The 25,028-nt window shown below is 38.2% G+C and overlaps 2 protein-coding genes across 2 annotated transcripts; both read left to right on the top strand.

Moving 5' to 3' along the window:
- Positions 1 to 2,842: 2,842 nt before the first annotated feature.
- Positions 2,843 to 3,790, top strand: LOC114028742 (olfactory receptor 10G2-like). Its single transcript, XM_027843016.1, has one exon. The coding sequence runs from the start codon at positions 2,843 to 2,845 to the stop codon at positions 3,788 to 3,790; it is 948 nt and encodes a 315-aa protein (XP_027698817.1).
- A 17,254-nt stretch (positions 3,791 to 21,044) lies between these two features.
- LOC114028741 (olfactory receptor 10G3-like) lies at positions 21,045 to 24,464 on the top strand. Its single transcript, XM_027843015.1, has 2 exons — positions 21,045 to 21,953; positions 24,351 to 24,464. The coding sequence occupies exons 1-2, from the start codon at positions 21,045 to 21,047 to the stop codon at positions 24,462 to 24,464; spliced, it is 1,023 nt and encodes a 340-aa protein (XP_027698816.1).
- Positions 24,465 to 25,028: the final 564 nt, after the last annotated feature.

Here is a 25,028-nt window from a genome sequence, read left to right as displayed (position 1 = left end):
CTGTCTCCCTTTCTCTACTCTCTTACGAACCTGAAGACTGACAGATGGAAGTGAATGACGATTCACCTTGGACCACTCTGCCTGACCTTGAACCTCTCTGATAAGGTTATATCATAACATGCATCAGTCCTGACCAAGGATTCTATAGTAATCTAGTTCATCTGACCCAACCCTGGCATTCCTACCAAGAATTCAGAACTACTTCCCGACAGCCCAAAAACTAGAGTAGACCTGAGTTCCCTTATTTATGTCAGAATTGCAGGTGAGAGCATATTCCCTTCAGAAACAAAACCTGGCAAACATGGACCACTCAATGCAGGGTTGAGCTAAATTTGCACTTGCCTCTTGTGCCTAGAGGAAACAATGTATTACATAGTTCTGTTCAACCTTGTTAAGCAATCCTTATCTTGACTTTCCTTGCCCTTTCAACATCATCTCATTTTCTAAATTCTGATCCCTATGAAGTCACTTACAATGGCATCCGGAACAAATACTACTGGTTTTCATTTAAATGCTGGTAGTCTTTAGTAATATTTCTGAATTTTCCATTTCTTCCCAGTTTTAATTATATGTTTAATTCTATCCCATTCACAAGTTGATCTGAGCAAAACTCAATGTAATTCCAAGCTAGTGAAAATTCTGTATAGTAAAATAGAGAGCTGGCCTTGAAAACAGAAAGATCTAGGTTCAAGTCTTGCCTCTCATACAGGCTAACTATGTGACTGCACAAGTCTCTTGACCTCTCAGTGTTCTAGGTAACCCTCTAAAGCTATAATTTGCAAATAAGCTATCAACCTGCACTGGTAGACAAATTTTCTTCACCCAGGCATTTCTTGTACCAATGAAATCACAGGCCTAGTCCCTATGCCCCATCCCTATAATTATCCTAGGTAGCCCTGTTTAAAATTATTTTTATGCTTATGAACCTACTTTGAGTTTTCCTTTCTCACCTCAAAAAGCCTGGAAGTTCAACAGCCAAAATAAGAATAGGAGTAAATTTTTCTTGGTTTCTTTTGAGCTGTATCTAAGCATTCTCTTTAAATTCTTTCTCTTGAAATCTACTACATTCCTGTAATTATAATCCCTATCCCATTGGTACTGTACTATCTGAAGTCCTTCTGTCTTTTTGTGCACTAGCCTTAACAGTCTTCCTTCAGAGACATCCAGTTCCCCACACACATACTACCCCAACCTCCAAATCACTCCTTCTAAGTGCTTCTGCCAAAGCACTTAGTATAAGTGCTTTGCTGGGCAGCTAAGTGGTGCAGTGGATATTGCGCTGGAGTCAGGAGGACCTGAGTTCAAATCTGGACTCAGAAACATAACATTCACCAGCTGTGTGACTCTGGGCAAGTCACTTAACCCCAACTGCCTCACAAAAAAAAAAAAAAAACAACAACAACAACAACAAAGTACTTACCCTCTATTCACTACTATAACCCCACTTGTTTCCCACCTCAAGAAGCACTTACAGGCCAGAGTAGTAAAAAGAAACCTTCTCCTAGCATAACTTCTGACAAAGCAAATGCAGATGTGCCCTGCCATAAACGGGAAAGGTATATGAAGATCTACAGGGATAAAGCAGATATCAGTTTAGTAGGACTTTGTCATAAGACTCTTGACATTACAAGACTTAACTATGAAACTGGTTAAGTAGATTGAAATTTAAGTTGATAAAATCGAAATTTTGATTCATCCAGAATTGAACCTGGAAATCTCCATGTTCAAATGTTTAAAAACATGTTCTCAGAGAAGCAGATTATTTTTACATAAAATATACAAAAGGCTAAGTTCTATTACAAAAACCATTATAATCAAAATCCTGGGCATTAAGATTTCCAGGCCTGAGTCAATGATTTTTTTTAGTTTAAGCTATACTAAGTGAAGTTAAATTCTAGTAATAAAATAATTGGAAACATATCTTCAATTTTGTTATAAAACTTGACTTTCCAACTTGTAATTAAGGATAAGGTTAGCCCTTTGTCATATTTATTCATACAATGTCCTCCGTCCAGCTCTGACTTCATGTTTACAAAATATAGATGGCAGTCATAAGATTACAACTAAGATCGGAATGAAAGTATTCTCCCCCTGATAGATATCAACACAACTACCTCTACTGGTTTCCCTTTTACCCTCTGATTCATTGTTTCTTACTCTATCATTCAGGTGTGTTCTTATTCCATGATCTCCACCCCTCCTCTCCTGTTACATAGCTTCCATTGCTAAGGATATTTAGTTCACTTGTACCTACTAGAACTAACCATCCTCTGAAGGGTATATCCTGCAAAATTGCCCTTGTTGTATGATGACTAACACAAAGGTTCAGTGTGATGTAGTGTGGGGGAGGAAAGGAAATAATAAACTAGGAATCGGAACTAGGAATCAGAAAACCTGCGTTTTCATCCTGGCTCAGTCATTTCATATTTATGTGTCCTTGGGCAAGTCACAGAAACCTCTTTAGACTTCAATTTCCTCATCTTTTGAATGAGGAGACTTAACTAGATGAATGACCTCTATAGTCCCTTCCAACCCTAAGTCTGTGATGATAAGGAGGAGGGTAAAGCCATTTGAACTCCCTGAATCTGTTTCCTCAACTGCAAAAAAAAAAAAAAAAAAAAAAAAAAGAACTGAACTAGATAGTCTCTGGTACTTTCCAATTCAAATATTCTATTATTTTGTCACACCGATTTAGAAGAGAACATGGGTCTCTCTATCACATGCCTTCTACAACAGCTTCTACCTCATCATCATTCCTCCTCCCCCAAGATGATCTCCCCACTTCGTTGTGCTGTACTACCTGTGAATTATCATGCTATTCCTCCTCAGGAGAATACAGAAAATGGAAAAGGCCAAAAATAACTCAATGGAAACCAAAGTGACCGACTTCATTCTCTTGGGATTATCTCACCCACCAAATCTAAGGACCTTCCTCTTCCTAGTCTTCTTAGTCATTTACATCTTGACACAATTGGGGAACATGCTCATCCTACTCACAGTCTGGGCTGACCCACAGCTCCATGTTCGCCCCATGTATATACTTCTGGGTGTCCTCTCCTTCCTAGACATGTGGCTCTCTACAGTCATTGTTCCACGGATCATCCTGAGCTTCACTCCCACCAGCAAAGCTATTCAGTTTGGAGGATGCGTGGCCCAGCTCTATTCTTTTCACTTCTTGGGAAGCACTCAGTGTTTCCTCTATACCTTGATGGCATATGACAGATACCTGGCAATATGCCGACCTCTGCATTACCCTGTACTAATGAATGGACGCCTGTGCACAGTGCTTGTGGCTGGAGCATGGGGGGCTGGCTCTATCCATGGTACTATCCAAGCTACCTTGACTTTCCGGTTACCATACTGTGGTCCCAATCAGGTAGATTACTTTTTCTGTGACATCCCTGCAGTACTGAGGTTGGCTTGTGCTGACACCACTATCAATGAGCTAGTGACCTTTGTAGACATTGGAGTGGTGGCTGCCAGCTGCTTCCTGCTGATCCTGCTCTCCTATGCGAACATTGTCTATGCCATCCTACAGATCCATACAGCAGATGGGAGGCGCAAGACCTTCTCCACCTGTGGCTCACACCTGACCGTGGTTACTGTGTATTATGTTCCTTGCATATTCATCTACCTCCGACCTGGCTCCAAAAGCCCCCTGGACGGTGCAGTGGCTGTGTTTTACACAGTTGTCACTCCATTGTTGAACCCCCTAATTTACACACTGAGGAACAAAGAAGTGAAGTCAGCCCTGAGAAAGCTAGCAGGGGGTGGAGGGGCCACTAAATAGAACAGATAACTATCCTATCCATACAATTCTCTAGCTTTTTTATTCATGAGAAGTTTTTGAACTGTGGGTTAGTTGTTTTCTCACAGAATCTCAATCTTTAGAGTTCCCATTTACATTATAATTAACTTGTATGAACATAGCATGTTATCTCTTCTACTAAAATATAAACTCCTTGAGGGCATGGACTATGTGTTTCCCTTTCTTTTCTTTTTTTTTTGTGAGGCAATTGGGGTTAAGTGACTTGCCCAAGGTCACACAGCTAGTATGTGTCAAGTGTTTGGTCTGAGGCCAGATTTGAACTCAGGTCCTCTTGACTTCAGGGCCGGTGCTCTATCCACTGTGCCACCTAGCTGCCCCCTCCCTTTCTTTATATCCCAAATACCTAGCACACAGTATGCACTTAATAAATGCCTGTTGACAGACTGATAAAGTCCAACCCTAATCTGAAGTATCTGTCACAAGTAGTCATCCAGCCTTAGCTTGAGTATTTTGAGTAACAAATATGTCATTGCCTCACCAAGAAATCCATTCAATTTCATAAGAGCTCTAATTGTCAAGACATTTTTTCTTTTTATTGAGTTTAAATCTGTTTCTCTATAGTTTGCACGTATTCACCTACATTCTGCCCCAGGGGATCAAGTAGAACATTGCTAATCCCTCATTCCCATGACAGCCTTTCAGTTGCCTGAAGACAGGTATCACGCCTACCCCTACCCATACCAAAGCCCTCTGTTCTTTACTCAAAACGTATTGAATTCCTTGCATGCATTATTGATCCTTGCATGGCATAGTTTCTAGTTGCTTTCTCATCCTGTTTGCCCTTCTCTGGTTATACTGTAGCTTTTTAATGTCTCTATTGAAATACAAGGAAGCTCAGTACCAAACACCAGTTCTGGAGGCTGTACTTCTGTTAAGATAGCTTAAGATCATTTTGGAAGGCCAGCTAGTACCTTGGATAACATGCTAGACTTGAATTCAGGAACTCCTGAAGTAGTTCCATCCCGCTGAAGGAACTTCAATTCCTACCTCAGATATTTACTATCTCTTTGACCCTGGACAGCTCAATTGCCCACTCTGCCTCAGTTTGCTCACCTGTAGAATGGTAGTAATAATAGCACCTATCTTCCAGGGTTGTTGTGAGGATCAAAAGAGATAACACCTATAAAATGCTTTGTAAACATTAAAGCATTATATAAATGCTAGCTACTATTATCTTAGCCTTTTTTTCAAACCCTACTTGTCCTTTTTTCTTTTAAATAGTATTTTGTTTTTTCCAATTACATGTAAAGACAATTTTAACATTCATTTTCTTATAAAATTTTGAGTTCCAAATTTTTTCCCTCCCTCTCCTCTCTTTTCCCTCAGACAGTAAGCAATTTAACACAGGTATATGTATCATGTAAAACATATTTACACATGAGTCATGTTGTAAAAGAAGAAACAGACCAAAAGGAAAAAACATGAAAAAATAAAGAAAGTGAAAACAGTATGCTTTGATCTGCATTCAGACTCTATCAGTTCTTTCTCTGGTTGTGAATAGCATTTTCCATCATAAGTCTTTTGGAATTGTTAGCTTTTTTTTAACTGAGACATCATATGGTTAACTCACACTGAACTTAAAAGTTTACCTAAGTCTTTTACCATACTAAAATATTTTTTCAGTAGTTGGGGGAGGTGGAGCACTATTTACCATCCAATTTCTTAGGGTTATTAAAAGGAAAGTATTTTGCACACTTTAAAATACTATTTTGTGAGAGTTTTTTTTAAACTACTACTATACCTCTGTGAAATAATTTATGCAAATAATTAGTATATCCATTTTAAGGATAAAAAAAACAAGATTCAGATAAATAAATTATTTACCCACAGGCATACACCTAGTAAGTGTCAGAGCTAAAATGAAGCTCTGATGTTCTGATTCCAAGTTCATTATACTTAGTTTTAGGGTATTAGAGTGAAGGATAAGACTTCAGTTCCTGGATACTCAAGATATGTTATGGAAGGATCAATTGAAGGACCTGGGGATAGTTTGCTTGGAGAAGAGAAAATGTAAAATGTAAAAAAAAAATGTACATTCTTCAAGTACTTAAAGGGCTAGAGGGTGGTCATGAAGGGGCGGGGGGGGGGGAGAGGAGAAGGGGGAAGAAATAATCAGACTTGCTCTTCCTGGTCCCAGGAGGAAGAATATAAAACAATGAATGAAAGTAACAGAAAGGCAAATTTAGGCTTGATATAAGGAAAAACTTCCTAAAAATTAGAATTGTCAAAAGTTGAACAGGCTACCTCAGAAAGCAGTGGCTTTTTCTTCATTGGAGGTCTTCAAGCAGAGGCTAGAGGGCCACCTCTCAGGGGGTTCAATTGAAATATGGGTTGGACAAGATGATTTGTGAAGGCCTTGCCAAATCTGAGATTCTCTGATCTTATGAATAGGTTTAAGGTGCTTTATGAATTTTCAAGGGAGTGGGGAGAAACAGGCAAGCAAAATTACCCTCTTTATTGGTGGAGGATAAGCATCAGAATTGATGATGAGTATGAGAAAATATACTGAGAAGCCTACCAAATGCTGAAACTATTCCCTCCTGGGTACTATAAGTTTGAGACAAAGTGAACTGTTTGAGATAAACTGAACTATTTGACACTGCTCAAACGTTTCTCTGTGCCAAACATATATTCTCCATCTCTAGCACAACCTCTTTTATCTCTACCTAATGAAATCCCATCACGCCCTCAAGGCAAGGCCTAACTCAAGTGTCCTTTCCTTCATGAGGTCTTCCCTAAAGCTTTCTATCCCAGTTGGTAATTACCAGAACAGGTAAAAAATGAATGGTAAAAATTGTCTTTACATGTAATTGGAAAAAAAATAAAATACTATTCAAAAGGGGAAAAAGGACAAGTAGGATTTGGGGGGGGGAGGCTAAGATGATAATAGTAGCTAGCATTTATATAATGCTTTTATGTTTGCAAAGCACTTTACAGATGTTATCTCTTTTGATCCTCGCAACAACTCTGGGAGATAGGTGCTATTACTGTGGCTTTATGAATCCTGTATATTTTCATTATAATGCTTGATAACATAATATAATATATTATAATACTTCAGTCATTCAATTTCTCTTTGCCAAAATGTTGGAATTTCTGGAAGAGTTTAGTAGTTCATAGGGACAATAGGATAGAATACCTCATTTAAAATTGAGACTGCAAAATGTTGTATGTATGTTCAATATGTATACAGGTCTAATTTTAGTTAATATGTCATTGAGACCGAAAGTCTGACAGAATTCCAGTTTCAAATGATAAGACCAACTGGCAACTGCAAAGCAGATAAATGTTAATACAAAAAGCATACTCTGAAATATATTGTTTGCTCAAGTCACACTGGACTATTCAATGTCCCCTGCATTGTCCTGCCTCTCCGAGCCCCTCCTAATTCTAGTGTTTTCCTTCTTTAATTATTTCCTATATATTCTGTATGTAGTATGCTTATGCACATTTGTTTGCTTGTTGTCTCTCCCGTGAGATTGTAAGCTCTTTGAAGACAGGGATTTTCTCTTGTCTTTTTTTATCACCAGTGCTTAACACATTGCCTTTGCATACAGTAGTATTGTATATAGTAGTATTGACACTGCGTTTTAGTACTTCTATGCCTTTGCTCACACTCTCCTTCCACATGTCGGCATACCATTCACACTTAAAATCTCAACTCAAATTCCACTCCTTCCATGGAGCTTTCCTTGATTTCCATGATTTCCACTTCCAACTTCATGACACTTTATTTCATTACTCTTGTGCATGTTTAATATATTAGGGAGAGAAGGGGAAAATTATAGGTATTTTTATATGTGGTCCATCACCCTCATGGACTGTACGTCCCATGAAGACAAGAACATATATCTTGTTTAATCTTTATATCTTCCCCAATGCAAAGCACATTACTCTGCACGTAGTAGGTGCTTAATAACTGTTGAATCAATCAACAAACATTTATTAAACGCTTACTACATGTCAAGCACTGTGCTAGATGCTAGGGGAAGGGATCAAAGACAAAAAAAAAGACATAGTCCTTCAAAAGACAGGATAATTGAATAAATGTAACCCAGAATGACAATGATAATTAGTGAGGGTACAGGACAGAGGAAAAGAGAAACAAAGTAATCAATAGGTTCAAGATAAGTTGTTAAACATAATGATGATGATAACAATATGTGTGTAACAGAGGTTATTCCATGGAACTTGTACTGAGTTGCCCTTCCTGGTTCTAACTGACATCCTGTGTTGTCTCAGACCTTGAGTGAGATGGAGGTGATAAATTCCTTAACTGTTCCAGCCATGTGGTAGTTTCTTAGGGCTGAAAAATGTGGGCCTTTGAAATGATGAAGAGTTTAGGAGGAGGAGAGAGGAGTGGGGGGTGAATAGGCTGTACTATCACCCTTACCTCACCATTTCTCCAACATAGATCATGAAGTCAATTAGGAGAGCTTGCACCTAGACCCCTGAATGCTTTTTCTGATTTGTACTTCCTATTCTGAGTAGATAACAAGATATTATTCTCCAGATGGATACATCCATCTTGGAAGCAACCTTGTGAGTTCCAGAGGTCCATAGGGTGTAGCTGACTGGTTGCTATAAGAGTTTCTTCATCAAAGATGAATGAGGCCAACGTGGAATTGTTTGAACACTAAAGAAGCAAGTAGTTTAAGTACCAGCCTCCCATAAGAGTATAATAGTACTATAATTATAAGTTGTTATTGAATCCTGTTTTAAATTGCAAATGTGCACTATGGGTCTTTTGTGTCCATTAGCATTTCTTTTGTATGGAGGAAATAAATAAATATCTTTCCCATTGCTAATTCATATTATACAACAAGTACTTTTCTACACTGCCATTTTTGGAAGACCTAAACATGAGCCAAAACCTAAGCTTCAAATAATTGGTCCCCAGGGTACCAAGGTGGGGATTTAATTAGCTGAAACATTTAAGAAAAAGGAGCCTAGTCTCAGAATGATCCTCTTATTGGATTCCAGGCTCCCCCAGGAGTTAACTCAGTTTGGATACATGCATGGGTCCAGAGCAGAGGATCACCTTAGAGGGAGGAAATGGACACAGTGTCCTATCCTCCGTGGGCCTAGCAGAACAACCTAATCACATGTAAAAAGTAAGTGCGAACTGGTGGAATATTCTGAAGGGACTACTACATTTGTAATGAAGAAATACTAGAAAGTTTTCCTACTGCAAACAGGAGTAAAATAAGGATGCCCCCTCACCTCTCTATTATTTGACAGTCACAGAATTGCTTGCCATTTCAATAAAAGATTAAAGTTATAAACATAAGACAGAAAGGAGACAAAATTATCCCTGGGTTCCCATCCTAACTTCAACATTTACAAACTTTGACCTTAGACATGTCACTTCAGTTGTCTAAGCCTCAGTTTTCTCTTATTTTAAATGGGCATAGTAATACTTTTATTCCCTATCTCATAGGATTGTTGTAAGCAAAGCACTTGTAAACCATGAAGAACTACAGAAATTTGAATTTTTATTGCTATTTGCTAATAAAGGGTTTCTTTTTCTCATTGGTCCTGCCACCAGCTTTCACCAAGCCCTAAAAGAAATAGAATCCCCACCTTGAGTCTCCTGGTGGGATAACCTCTCATTTTTCTTCCTTTGAGGAATTTAAGGAAAAAAGTTAAATAAAGTAAAATAATATACAGAACCTCCAGTAATCCTACTTTGATGCCTCAGAGATGATTCAGGATTCTCAAAGTCACAACAGTGAAGCACAAGCTCTGGCAAGTCCTAACAAGTTGAAAAGACTTTGAGTGTAGGCCAGTAATGGACTCTATATCTATTGTCTGAAGACCAGCCAAGCTAAATTCACAATTCCTCATCACTGGAAGGCTAATCACCAAGTGATGATGGGTTTGGGTTTTTTTTCTTTTGGCTAAAACAATTAATGTATACCATTTACTAAAGACATCCATGGGTTGTGTTAGGAGGCAGGATACTACAATGAAACAAGTACTGGACTTGGAGTTAACATGTACCTGTGTTCATATCCTAATTCTGCCACTTTCTAGCTACGTGATCACAGCTATAGCTTAACCTGAGTCTGTTTCCTCATCTGTAGAGTGAAAATAATAATACTTATAATGCCTATAAGATATATTAACCTAAAATTTCATTCATATAGGGAACATCCAGATGAGGAAACTCTTATCAATGCAGGTCGGTACCTTCTCAGCAACTGGTACCCTTAGAAAGTTGACTGGGTCACAGACAGGTTAAATGATAAGCCCATAGTAACATAGCTAATATTTGTCAAATCCAGGATTTAAACACAGGTCTTCCTGCCTTCCAGTCCCATTCTCTATCTACTATACCATGCTGTCTTTCACATAGTACCTCTATCAAAAGGTTTTGGTAAGGATCAAATTAGTTGACATATAATATTATAATACATTAATATTAACTCATTAATTAATTTAATAACTAACCTCATCATTATTATTGCATATGATAAGTATTTTGTAAACCTTAAAGTGCTATATGAATTTTAGCTATTACTGCTATCTATGTCAATGAAGGGTTTAACCCATAACAATGAAATTATGAATACTTGAAGTACTGAATCAAATGTATTGGGGATTTCAAATTTTCCCCCCATCCACTGTCTTGACCCAATAAGGACTTGGTTACCCCAACCCACCAGAGAGGTTGGGGAAGGAATCCCATTTAACATAACAACCCTGTCACATGGCCCCAGAAGAATGCTCAAGATTTGAGAGATTTGAAGGAGAAATTAAGGCATCTCATCAAGCTTTTAGATACATTGGAAGGACTCACTTAAGTGAGAAACACAATGTCCAGAAAAAAAGGAGAGATCAAGACAGACACACCCTGACCCAACCTGAGAACTCTTTGAAGAAGAAAGAAACAGGTTTTGTGTTCCTGGTTTCTAAACAACCATTTTTAAGGTCAAAGTTTTACCAGAACCATAGCATGAGGGAGAGGCTTCAGAGTAGAGACAGCCTGATCAAAAGCTGCATTTGAACTATATACAGAGAATACTTCTGTTTCATATCTTGACAATGAAACTGCAATGTATGGTTGGGGACCAATAGAGCAGGAAGGCTTTTCCCCTAGAAAGGGGAAGAAAGAAAGGTCAGTGATGCTACCTACTGGGTAGCCGTGCAGAACTGCAGAGTTCTGAGTGTGGAGCTACACAACAAGAGGAAAAATAGGGCATCTATTTGGTCGTAGAAGTAATGGCTGACACCACTTGCTGAAGGTTGCAGAGAGATGCAGGTGGAAAAATAATAGAGACCTACTGAGGGCTGAGAACTGAAGCAAATTCCACATGCTAATGAACCAAGAGAAGCAACACCTATTGGGAAGCCTGTCCTCTACATGTCCATGTAAGTCTTGTGGAAGGATTATTCCCTGACAGATATTGATATTTTTCATGAGCTCTATTAAGAGCACTATTTGTTTTTTCTGAACTGTGTTTTTTTTCCCTTGGGCTCTGTGAACTGTGCTTGCAAGGGAAGTTGGTGAAAACAATGAAGGGTATAATATAGTGAAATTTCCATATTTTATGGGTGAGATGAATTAGTAAGAAATACGATGAAACACACCCCTTCAAAGGGCATCCCGTCTCTTTATGTCACATAAGAGCCTCTGACATAAGGGTAACATAAATGATACACAGAATATCAAGATTGTAGTATATACACTGACATCATAAAATGCTAAATGACTAGACATATCCTCTGTTTGCCAGGTTCTGAGCATCTCCCTTTCTTTACTCCCTTCTCACTTTCTTTTCTTTCCTCATTCAATGGTACTGCACAGAAAAAATTAATGCCCAGAAAAAATAGGTACTACAACAATGTCTCCCATTGTAGAATATAAGCCTCTTAAAGGCAGGGACTCCTTTGTTTTTGTTTTTGTTTTTGTTTTAGTTTTACCAGGGCCTGACACAGGCACATAGCAAGCACTTAACAAATTCTATTGAGCTGTGGTATATGAATATAATGGAATACTATTATTCTATAAAAAATGACGAGCAGGTAGATTTCAGAAAAACCTGGAAAAACTTAGATGAAGTGATGCTGAGTAAAGTGAGCCAGAACCAGGAGACCATTGTACACAGTAACAGTAACAGTAATGTGGTGCGATGATCAACTCTGACAGACCCGGCTCTTCTCAACAATACCATGATCTACGCCAATTCCAAAAGACTCATGAAGGAAAATGCTATCCGTACCCAGAGAAAAAACCATGGAGTCTGAATGCAGATTGAAGCATACCATTTTCTTTTTTGTTTGTTTGTTTTCTCTTTCTTGTGGTTTTTCCCTTTTGTTCTGATTCTTCTTTCACCACAGGACTAATGTGGAAATATGTTTAACATGATTGTACATGTATAGCCTATATCAGATTGCATGCCATCTTGGGGAGGGGGGAGGAAGGTTTTGATCTCAAAACCTTATAAAAGTGAATGTTGAAAACTAAAAATAAATAAATAATTTTTCTAAAAAATTCTTGTTGATTAATTGGTATTCCCAAATATTCTAGGACCATCTCAAGTTCAAGAAAGATACACTTTCGATAAGGCTGATTTGGGCCTCAGAAAATATAGTTACTGTAATTGTAATCAGCTGTAGGTGCAGTTCAGATTTCTTCTTATTCTCCATAACCCAGGAAGAGAGGATGGCTCTGCTCATCAATGGTTAGCATAACATCAAGTCAAGTCAGCAAGTATTTGTTAAGTGCCTACTATATGCCTGGCACAATACTAAGTGCTGGGGACACAAAGAAAGACAAAAATTGTTGCTGCTCTCAGTGAACTTAGTCTAACAAGTCACCCTCAGAATGGAGTGGTAGAAGACTCTCCTATTTCTAGTCCAGTTGGTTATGTGCTGAAGTAAAACAGAAGCATAGGAAAGGCACTTGGCAGCTACATTGTGTTCACAAGATGGCCTACTCTACTTACTTCTTTATCACAGTGGCTTTAGGTAACTCCTAAAATCATCATAGCAGTTAAAGGCAGACTTGACCATGCTTAGAGAGCCCCACCACTGCCTGGAACCACCCTTGGAGACCCCTTCAAGATTCAGGTTAACTTCAAATATTCCCTAGCCAAAGGAGAAAAATCAGTCCTCATGACTTTGCATTAAGTCATTTCAACCCCTTAAGAAATGAGAAAAGTCTGCATGAAAAATACCTGCTGAGTAACAACAGGTAAATTAGATTTTTCCCCTCTTCCTTTTTCAAATCCATCGTGTTTAAGAAAAGTAACCACCAAAATGAAAGATAAACAAGCCTTGTTAAGCCCCTGACACCTACTACCCTGGGTATAGGACATAAATATTCCCCACAGTCTACTTTCTAGAAAACTCCTTTAGTTTCTTCCAATTTTCTAACCAATCAGGTGGGACAGTCACCAAAATCCCAAAGCTGGTGGTTTGAAGCTTCCTAATTGGCCTTCTAGATAATGGGGCAAATGACAGAACAAGGTAAAGACCTTAAACAATACCATCAGCAGAAGCCATAGCTGTTCCCCAGTTTACTGTGGAGCACAGATGTTGGAAAGTAGTACCTACAAATGAACTGGTAAATAATGGCTCCAACTTCATTGATTTGATCCTTTACTTCCTGCACTGTGATCCCTCTAGAGTTAACTAATTGGGTCTTCGCTGGCCCCATGGGATCCAAAAATAATGTTAAATCCCTCCAGGAACACAACATATCAGGGATCCTTCTGTGAACTCATTGTGTTGACATCCTCAGAATCTTGAAGTACCTGCCATCATCCTGTCCCATGACCAGAATTGAACTTTGATTAGGGACTTGCTGCTTTATGAATAAGAGGGACTGAGAAGAAAGGAAAAGCTCCTTGAATTCAACCACAGCCACTGATAACAACACAGTAAGTTTCCAGGAGATAGGCAAATGTCCACAAACATCCTCATAATTGTCTACATTTCCATAACTCAATATCTCCCTCTATATTTTCCCCATTTCTAGATATCACTTTCCCAGTCCCACAGCAAAATGTCTTTCAACCACATTGTACTTAGTTCATTAGTGTAGGTTACCAAAATTTTCTTAGACTAGAATAATAACAGGCTATATTTCCCCATGTTCTTCATTGGTTTCATCTTTTCTTGGTGATAGTGTCTTCAGGCTTGGTGTCCAGCAAGATTCTATCATTAACCACTGGCTGGAAACCCAGCAAGTGGGAGCTCTATAGTCATTCAAATTCAAGACAATGACTGATTTTCTTGCCTTCCAAACCCCTAGCAAAGTACCCTGCACATATCAATTGACAAGCATCAATCAACAACATTTAGGCACTGAGGATTCAAATACCAAGAAAGAAAAATAATCCTTACACACAAAGAGCTTATATTCTAACGTGATAGGTGTTTCATAAATGTGTAAAATTCAATAAATGATCATTCAACATTTTGTCCTAGGTAAATCTGCTTCCTGGTCCTTTCTTCCATTTTTAAAACAGGGACCCTGGACTAAACTCATTAAATAGATTTGGGCTATTTTAATATCTAATGTGAGAGACTTACTGAAAGATTTCTTTCTAATCCTCTTCCGCATCATTGCTCACATATAAAGAGCACTTTACTTTTTATAAGTAGTATACCTATCTTATCCCACATTATGTAAGTGTTATTATATCCATTCTGCAGATCTAGAAACTGAGACCCGGAAAGATCAAGTGAATTGCCCAAGCCTGTGTCTTCCAATGGTGGTGGGTTATACCTTCCAACATTTCTGCTCCATAGTTAACTAGAAAAGAGCTAGTTTCCATTGATGGACTGGCCTATAGTCAGATGACTAGTAAATGTCCAACTGGCAGATGAATCCAGGTCTTCTCATTTCAAATTCATTGCTTCTGGGTCCACACTGCCTCTATCTCATTATTCTACTTCTTGGAATCTGACCAGCCTACCAATGAGCAACAAAGGTTCTAACTTAAAGCAGTGACTTAAAACAGTTCTTAAAACAGTTCTAACTTAAAAGAGTGATTCTCAAATGTTTTGGTCTCAAGATTCCTTTACATGATTAAAAAAATTATTTAGGGTTTCAAAGAATTTTGTTTATGTGGGTTTTATCTATTAATATTTATCATATTAGAAATCAAAATGTTTTACTGGCATTATGAAAATTGTTTTGACCTCATGGATCCCCTGAAAGGGTCTTATGGACCCTCAGAGGTCTCCAGACCACACTTTGAAAACCAATGACTTGGTGTAGTACTACATTTTCTACATAACTCCAGCCTCAGATACCATGTGACCCTAGAAAAGTCATTTAACCTCTGTCGGCCTCAGTTTCCTCATCTATAAAATGGAGATATTAATAGCATAAATAGGATAAAATGAGATGATACTTATAAGTTTCTTTGCAAACCTTCATACCACATTTTTATATTAAATGCTAATTATCCGTACTGGTGTTTTTCTTTTGTGAATTTATTCACTATGGTATAAGCTGCACCATTCATAGGTAATACAAAATGAGGCAATCAACTAAGGCATTATGCTTTGAGGGGCTCCATGCTACTGGCACTGGACTAAAGGAGGCAGAAGCATCAGGGAAGCAGGGCACTCAAACAGTCTAGATCAACCATGACCAGTTCTCAGAGCTAAAAGCCACACAGTGCTAGTAAGGACCTGATGCTGTCATCAATCAGCTCACCAACCACACCCTATCACCGAGCTAGAGCCAAGATTCCTAACTCCCTTACACACACACACACACACACACACACACACACACACACACACTCCTTAGGCTATATATTGCCTTTCTATAATTTCTTTCCTCCCTTAAAGGCTCCAAATAGATATTTTAACCTGAATCCCTTGTCTTAGTGAAAAGAATACTGAATTTTGCATCAGCTCTTGGCTGTTTCACAAACTACCTGCTTGACCTTGGACAAATATTTCCCTTCTCTGGACCTCAGTTTCCCCATCTCTTAAATTAAGGTGTTGGGCATTAGTCTGACTTACACCTCCTAATCTTGTTTACAAATATTCTCTAAGCCGGTTTCTCTCAGCCCTAGTATTCATTTAATATCTGTGATTCCACCTATATAAAAATGTTGAGGACATGGATTGTTCAGTGTAATTTATCTTGTCCTTATTTCCCCCATTCCTATAAGAGTGGCCTAGGGCTCCCAACTTCCTAGGGAAAGACCTAGATAGTAGTATGTTTTTTATTATTAAGTGTTTGAGAGTGGTAAACAAATTATTGGGCAGTTAGGTGGCACAGTGGATAGAGTGCTGGTCCTGAAGTCAGGAAGATTCATCTTCATGAGTTCAAATCCAGTCTCAGACATTTACTAGCTGTGTGACTCTGGGCAAGTCACTTAACCCTGTTTGCCTCAGTTTCCTCATCTGTAAAATGAGAAAGAAATAACAAACCACTCTAGTATCTTTGAAAAAAAACTCAATAGGGTCACAAAGAGGTGGAAATGAGTGAACAACAATAAACAAATTATTTGTTCTTTCTATTTGGGGAGGCAGGGAGCAAGAAAGAGCTAATACACTATGCCTTATCTACCTCATACTATACGCTTTTGCCATGAAGAGGGATTCTCAACAGATTTTTTTAAAAGCCATCACTTTTATAAAGCCCTTATCATACAGAAAAATGGAATCCCTGACCAACAATGGAGATAAAGCTGGAAGACAGAGTTCACCAGCTAAATGTGCCACCATTTACATTTAACTTCCCCACTGCTTTGCCTGAGTCCCCTCCAGGAATCCCCAACATTACTCCGGCTAGGTGTCCTCAATCCTGCTTATAAAGTGCCTTTATCACAAAAACTAGCTCCTTAGGTACATAGAAGTTCATGTCAATCTTTATGACTAATTGGGGAGGGTGAAATTAAATAAGGGAAAAGAAAAAAAGAGAGAGAGAAGCTTAAACAGAGTAGAATCTCATGTGACTGGTAAACATTTTAACTAAGATATACAACCTAAGAGATCAGATCATCCAAACACATTATTTTAAAAATGAGGCAATTGAGGCCCAGAGAAATGAAGTGTTTTTGCCCAAGGTCACAGTGCCAGCAAATAGGATTCAATCCACATCCTCTGACTCCAAATTCAATGTGCTTTCAAAACAACTCAAGTGCCACTTCTTACCCATAGCCCTTCTTTTCTTTTTCTTTTTCTTTTTTTTTTCTTGGTAAGGCAATTGGGGTTAAGTGACTTGCCTAAGGTCACATAGCTAGTAAATGTCAAGTGCTTGGTCTGAGGCTGGATTTGAATTCGGGTCCTCCTCACTCCAGGGCTGGTGTTCCCATAGCCCTTCTTGATGCCCTTCCCCTAAACTGAAATTATGTGTATATAAATACAAAGTTTTTGTATTTACTTATCTGTGTTCATGTTCCTTCCATCGCAGTAGAATATAAGCTTTGTGAAGGCCAGAGAGTGTTTTCATTTTTGTCTGTGTATCACCAACATATAGTACAATGCCTAACACATAGTAGACGCTTTTAAAATGCTTGTCAATTTGAGTTTCCACTAGCACATAAAATCAGTACCACAGTCAGTGGGTAGAGGACTACAGGCCCTCCCAATCTGAGAAAGAATAAAGTCAAGAAATGCCACCTCCTATGACTGAAGTCAGCCCATGATGGATGGTATGGGATTAGCTCTCTCTGAAAATCTTCCCAGAAGTAACCTTTCCTTAGAGATGGTTTCGTGATAATATTAAGGTGTCTTTCTATCTGATATCAGGAGGTAGCCAACTTCAATTGTAGTTGGGGAAATCCAGTGCTTAAACTTGTGAATTTTAAAATATTGAAAAAAATGCAATCAGGGGGAGATAAGCTGAGACCTTAATAGAGTTTAGAGAACAATCTTAACATATGCACAAGAGACTTTTTTATCAGGGGAATGTCTTTTAAACTGAATTTTGCTCTACAACCTAAATGTGATTGGAGAATCACCATGCAATAAACACAGCCAGATCTTGTATTCTTTGTGCCTTTCAGACAACTATATAATTGAAAATATAGCTTGCTATAGAAAATTCTTTGCAAAATCCTGCCACTTCCTTTTTCATCAATAACACACTTGGTAAATACAGAGACCATCAGCATGAAGATGTGAGAGTGTAAATGGTACAAAGTTATAGCTGTCTTTTGGATTGCCTTTGTTGAATAATAATATCATTTTTGCCCTTCTGTTGTCTTCCTCTCCTTGACCTATTTTACAAAACCATCCTTGAATGCTTTCAAAGTTGTTATCACTTCCAGGTGATTACTAAAAGTCATGTAAAAGATTTTGCATGGATTTTCTCTGTTTATACTTGGTCTAGCGCAGATCTACTTCCCAATTTTAAATTCTAGGATAACATTTCTAGTTTTAGGTGATAATGGCTCAAATGAAGTGGTTCCACACTCATTCATGATAAAAGATCATTACAAAAATGTGGTTAAATCTGTTCCATTTTCCATCTACTTTTCCTTCTGCCATTTTCATCTTCAGAACACCAGGATAGTTGGTAGTTCAGTGGATGGAGTGTTGGACTTGGGGTGAAGAGTCAGAACGGTTTCAGTTCAAATCCAGCCTCAGATACTTATCAACTTTGTGACTCCAGGCAAATCACTCAATTTCTGCTTGCCTCACTTTGCTCTTCTGCAAAATGGAGATAATAAGAGTATGTGCCTCCCAGTGTTTTGTGAGGATCAATTGGGATAACATTTGTAAAGCAGTTAGCACAGTACCTAGCACATAGTAGGCACTATAAAAATATTAGCTATTATTATTATTGAGATGATGTGGCTCAGCGGAGTCACATGCCAAGTTTTCTATAAGTCCGTTTTTGCTCTCAATGCTGTTTGATGTTTTATAATCCCATACTGTTTGTAATCTTCCATAATCCTTTGTATGGACATTTGTGTTATAAACCAATGTTGTCCTTGGCTGCCACATCTCTTCACTTAGCAAGGACATTGAGTGTTTGCTGAAGTTACATCCAGGGTATTCTTTTTGTTGTTATTCTTTCTTCTAATTTGATGTTGATTTTGAGCTTTGATCTAACCAGTTGATGATTTGACCTTACCTTAACAAATAATCCTGCTATATCTCCTACAACTGTAACTTGTGTCAACCAAGATATAGCCAATTTTATTTCTTTTATTTATGAGGTTGTTTGGTGTTCACCAAGTCTAGCATTTCTGATTCTCTTCTAAAAGAAAATATTCATGATATTTAAGCATGAGCCTTCTGATAAATCTATAAACATTTGTCCTTTTGTATTTGTCAAACCTGAACAATATTTTCCAATGTACTTTTTTTCTTTCTCCCCTGTGCTCACCTGCACATTAAAGTCACTGAGTATCAAAGTTTTTTTTATGTAATTGGAAAAGTCATATCTAGTTCTTCAAAGGTTTTCTCTACTGCTCCATTGTCTACAATAGATCTTGGTATCTAAGTTGCAACTAAGTGGCGCAGTGTTGGACCTTCAGTCAGGAAAAGCTGAGTTCAAATACAGCCTCTGACATTTACCAGATAGCTGTGTGATCCTGGGCAAGTCATTTAACCTCTGTTTGCCTGAGTTTCCTTATCTGTAAAGTGATGATCATAATAGTACCTACCTCTCAGGATAGTGGGGAAGTTAATATGAGATAACATTTGCAAAGCACTTTGCAAATCTTAAAGCATTATGTAATGCTAGCTATCATCATCATCATTGTTATTAGGTGTTATTTTTGCTTACACTCACCATAAGCACAAGATTGTCCCATGAAGCAATTTTTGTTACTGCTTTTAAGGACACAATTAAACCAATTTCTTTGTTTATACTTCCAATCTCTGAACCACCCTTTAATTTGCTCTCTTTACAAAACTTCTATTTGTCTTCTGGTTTCATTTATCATGGGAATGGCAATTTTGATGTTCATAGTAGGTTATTGGACATTGTCATTTTCTTTGTCAGAGCACAAAGATCTCACTCACACATAAAATATCAAAAATTAAATTACTATTTACTAAATGCTTTCTGCCTCCTTTTATCATCGCTGTACCACCATCACTGTGGAAGCAAAAGGGAGATCACAAAGCATTGGGGGATATTTTTTTCAGTGGGTTGACATTGCCAAATAATTCATCATTTAGTGCTCAACCTACTAATGGTAAGCACCTCCAAATTTAGCCAGTTTGGGCCTTGGACAGCAGACTCAATCATTCAGAAATATATACAAATCCTTTCTAGCATCATAGAGTTTGCCAGAACTTATGTTCTGTTTATAAAACCTTCAAGAATCCAGTCTCTCCTCCACAATATAAGATATTAGGATAGGATTTTTTGGAAGAAAAATAACACCAACTCTCATTTACATAGGCTTTAATGTCAGTAAGTCAATAAACATTTATTAAACATCTAATAAATGTGTGAAGCACTGAGCAAAGCACTGGATGTTTTACATAGTGCTTTCCTGACAACCTTGGGAGCCACTTAATATTAGCATTGTTATTCCCATTTTGCAGATAATAAAACTGAGATTCAGAATGTTTGAGGACAGTTGCCCAGAGTCACACAGTAAGGGTTGGAACTAGGACTTGAACCTTGATCTTTCAATCTCCAAGATCATTGACCTTTCCACTACACTACATATTCTGGTCACCAGAAAGTCATATGCCTCATTGCAAATGAATAAATTGACATTTTAGTTTTATCAATCAATCATTTGTATCATATTAAACCAAAGACTAAGGGTCTCAAGTGTATTCCATTCCTTCAGTAACAGAACACTTATCTGTCCTCTGAGGAACCAACCTTACTAAATTTAGAGAGTCATATCATCAGAAAGTTGTCCACCAAGTGATGAATGTTTTCAGCTCAGAAACTCACAGTGAAAATCTCTTGTGGAATGGAGGGGGCATGTAGTGTGCTTAAATGGAGCAAGTAATGACAAAATCAAATTCTTGAAGTATTGAATTGAAGTAAGGAAAAACCCTACTCTTAGGCAAAGTAATTCTAAAAATACTCCCTAAAGAATATTGTTTTCTTCCTGCTTATTATCTCTCTGCCTAAGAGAAGACGTAAACTTTCCCCTTAAAGTTCCCATCCTTATATTATGGTTTCTTTTTCTAGTTCCTCCTCGCCTCCAAACCAGTGATTTGATGTTGCAATCTATTGCCATCTTTCTCTAACTCCTCTTCATCTCCAGCTTTGCTATATGTCTTGGTTGTTCTCCAGGTGAGACTACTCCAGGGGATGGAGAGAACTAACAGCACTCAATTGACAGAGTTCATCCTGACAGGGATCCCTTACCCACCCAGGCTAAGGACATTCCTCTTTTTATTCTTCTTTGTCATCTACATTCTGACACAAATGGGCAATCTACTCATCTTCCTCACAGTCTGTATCGACCCCCAACTCCATGCCCGCCCTATGTATATCTTCCTTGGTGTCCTCTCCATCATTGACATGGGAATCTCCTCCATCATTGTTCCACGGCTCATATTGAACTTCACTGCTGAGATTAAGCCTATCCCATTTGGTGAGTGTGTAGCTCAGCTCTATTTCTACCACTTCCTGGGCAGCACCCAATGCTTTCTTTACACTCTGATGGCCTATGATAGATACTTGGCCATATGTCGACCCCTGCACTACCCTGTACTAATGACCTTGAAGATATGTTCCTTGATGGTAACTGGAGCATGGGTAGCTGGCTCTATCCATGGTGCTATCCAGGCCACAATCACTTTCCATTTACCATACTGTGGTCCCAACCAGGTACATTATTTTTTCTGCGACATCCCTGCAGTGTTAAGGCTGGCCTGTGCTGACACAACCATTAATGAGCTGGTGACTTTTGTGGACATTGGAGTAGTAGTTACCAGTTGCTTCTCTCTAATCCTGCTCTCCTACTTACATATAATCCGAGCTATCTTAAATATCCACACAGCTGATGGGAGACGTCGTGCATTCTCCACTTGTGGAGCCCATGTGACTGTGGTCACAATTTACTATGTACCCTGCGCCTTTATCTACTTGAGACCAGAAGCCAATAGCCCCCTAGATGGAGCAGCTGCTCTGTTCCCCACAGTTATCACTCCTTTCCTTAATCCCCTGATCTATACTCTGAGAAACCAGGAGGTAAAGTTAGCACTGAAGCGAATGGTAGGAGACCGAAGGGGTATGAATAAGAACTGAATGATTCTGTCCTTGTTGAGACTCACTCATATTTCAAAGATTTGAGTATTAAATGTTAGTGAATTTATTGAAGACAAGCATATTAATACAAAATTAGAGACCTATGATACACATTTCGGCCTAAAAGGAATGAAATGAACATTTTCAGCTTTAAGCAAAATTGCCTCTCCTTCTGTTAAGTTTTCATATTGCTCAATAAGTGGCATTAAAATATAGTGTTTGGTCAATGTACTTAATAGCCAATTTAACAACCATGCTACAACTGGTTTTTCTTTTCAGTATGATGAAGCAATATAAATTGTTCATTTTAAAACCCTTGTTGTGGTTTTGGTTTAAAAGTTGTTCAAAATGTAATGATCTGTGAAAAAAAAGTTCTTCAATAAATCATTTATAAACAGCTCTTTTGCTAATGCAGTCTACTTACTAAGCTAGGGGACCATCTGCAAAGTGTACAATGTATAAACCTTGCTCTTGCTTTTAAATTTCATGTAATACTTGGAAGAGAGTTAGAAGCTGAAAATTTCCTGTTTAGGAGGACTCTGTCTTGTAAAATACTTCCATGTCTGTCCCGTAAGATACTTCCATGGTCCTACTATCTCATGCAATTAATCTATCCAAGTCTTCTTATCTATACCCTCCCATAAATCCTCCATAGACAATCCACCCAATGTACTTGAAACTTTCCTCCAGATATTTTAATATTTTGTAGACAAATTTAACATTTTGTGATCACCCTAAGCTATCCATCAATTATCTTTCACTATTGTTACATGACCAGCTCATATATAGGATGATATTTTGGCACCACTTCTTTCCGCAAGTTATCATTGGCAATATATTGCAATATAATCATGCTCTTCAGGTAAGAAAAAAACATTCATGGTGGTGCATGCTGTCAGTATGGATATGTCCCTATGTGACTGTAGTCCTTTTTTGTTGTTGTTGTTTTTGCCTAATGTAGCAGAAGGAGCAAGAGATGAGCAGTTTAAAAGATAAGGTTACAGGAGAAAAAGTGGGGGGTGGGGATTGACAGAAGCTGAAACAACCACATACCCCTTAAAAGATTTTTTTAATTCTAAACTGGGAGAAATCAAGTTAGTTTCCATGGTAATGCTAATCAAAGACTCTGAATGATTTTAGGGATTAGAGCAAGTTTAGGGAGAAAGGTAGTGAAATGTACCTTGGCATTTGATCTTTCTTTTTTCTATGCTTACTCCATAAAATTATCAATTTTCCTGTTTGATGTTTAAGTGTATTTATTTTCACAAAGAAATTGTTGGGGTTTTTTGTTTTGTTTTGACTAGGCAATGGGGTTAAGTGACTTGCCCAGGGTCACACAGCTAGTAAGTGTTATGTGTCTGAGGCCAGATTTGAACTCAAGTCCTCCTGGATCTAGGGCCAGTGCTCCATCCACTGCACCACCTAGCTGCCCCAAAGGCTTTTTTTTAGAAATTGTTTTAAATAAAAAGCATTTGAATATCTACATAGTAGAAAATGACCTGGATTTAGAATCAGAGTTTGAATTCTGGCTTTGCCACATTCTGGCTATGTAAGCTTGGGCAAATAACTTCATCTCTTTGAGCCTCAGCTTCCTCATCGGGAAAATTGAAAAATTAGTCTATATTGACCTCTAAGGTTCACTAAATTCTATGATTCTGTTATCTTCACAGATGAGCCACAGCAACACCATAAATATTGTTTAGATCATTTGGCCACAAGCTAGACACTACTGCCACCTGGTGGCAGCTTTATCTCTTTATAGGCTGAGTACAATAACACATTTTAGATAATCAATAAATATATGTTGAATTGATTAAAGTACCTAAGAGTAAAGAGCATTCTCAGTGTTCTACATATGAACCTAAGCAGATAATATAATAATAAAAGTTCTCTTTCCATCCTCAGACTTGTTTCCTGAGTGGAATGTCATAGTGATGAGGCCAGTTTATTGAGTTTGGACATTTTTTGAAAGCAGAAGAAATATGAAGTGAAGATATGATGCAGAAAAAAATATATACATTGCTCAGAGAAGTGACAAATTAGGACTGAGCACTGTCAGCCTTCCAGGGAAGGAGATGTGGTTGTAAGAGATGCTTCAGGGAACTCCAGGGCATTCTGGTTCTGACATCATCATCATCACCATGACATCATCATCCCACTCATCCTCTCTCCTTTACATTGCTGCATACACCAGAAGATGCTTGGAGATTGCAGAAAGCACCCAAAAGTTTTCCTTCTTCCAAATAAGATTAACCTGAGCTAACTTAATTTATTTTTTATTCTAAACTTAGCCATCTTTGTCACCAATCATAAATTGTAGAATGCAAGAAGTTAAACGCTTATTCAATATTCTATATTCCAAAGGTCAAACCAATTCTGGATTCAGACCCAGACCAGGCTGACCAGGAGCAAGGAGGTCCACAGGCTCCCCCTATGGATGATTATCCTTACAAGTATATCAATTTTGGTTGCTGGTGAGAAGTTGGAACTCCCTAAAATTCTAACAACTCCAGCTGGCCCTTCTCAGTCTTGTTTCTAAGTTTATTTGCATGGCAACCAAGAGCACTGTGGAGGATTAACAAGAATCTCTTCACTCCAGTTCCACTTAGCTCCTTAGTGGCTTTCTGAGTGTACTCCCCAGCATGATATTAAAGAGATCCAAACAAGCAACCCAAGGGTATGAGAGGAGTTAAGAGGAATTTCAGACCACAGCTCAAATAAAAGTTTAGAGGGAAAGAGTCACGAAGAGGGAAAAATAAGCTTACAAGTCAGGCCTAACTGATGAAGGGCTTCTCTTGAGATAGTTGTAAAGCACTTAACACAGTGCCTGGCACATAGTAGGCACATAATAAATGCTCATTACCTTCCCTTTTCTAGCAATGTGTGTTCATTGTAGAATGGGTATTTGGTGGAATGGGAGTCATATACACATGTACATACATACATACATACATATATATATATATGTATATATATTCATGCCTCCTTATGAGCTACATCTAGACAGACCCAGGTGGACACAGAAAACCTCCATGGGCAAAA

This window comes from Vombatus ursinus, unplaced genomic scaffold (assembly GCF_900497805.2).
Source record: "Vombatus ursinus unplaced genomic scaffold, bare-nosed wombat genome assembly UNPS02014894.1, whole genome shotgun sequence".
NCBI lineage: Eukaryota > Metazoa > Chordata > Mammalia > Diprotodontia > Vombatidae > Vombatus > Vombatus ursinus.
Note: the sequence above shows the minus strand (reverse complement) of the source record. Positions and strands in the feature narration are given on the sequence as shown.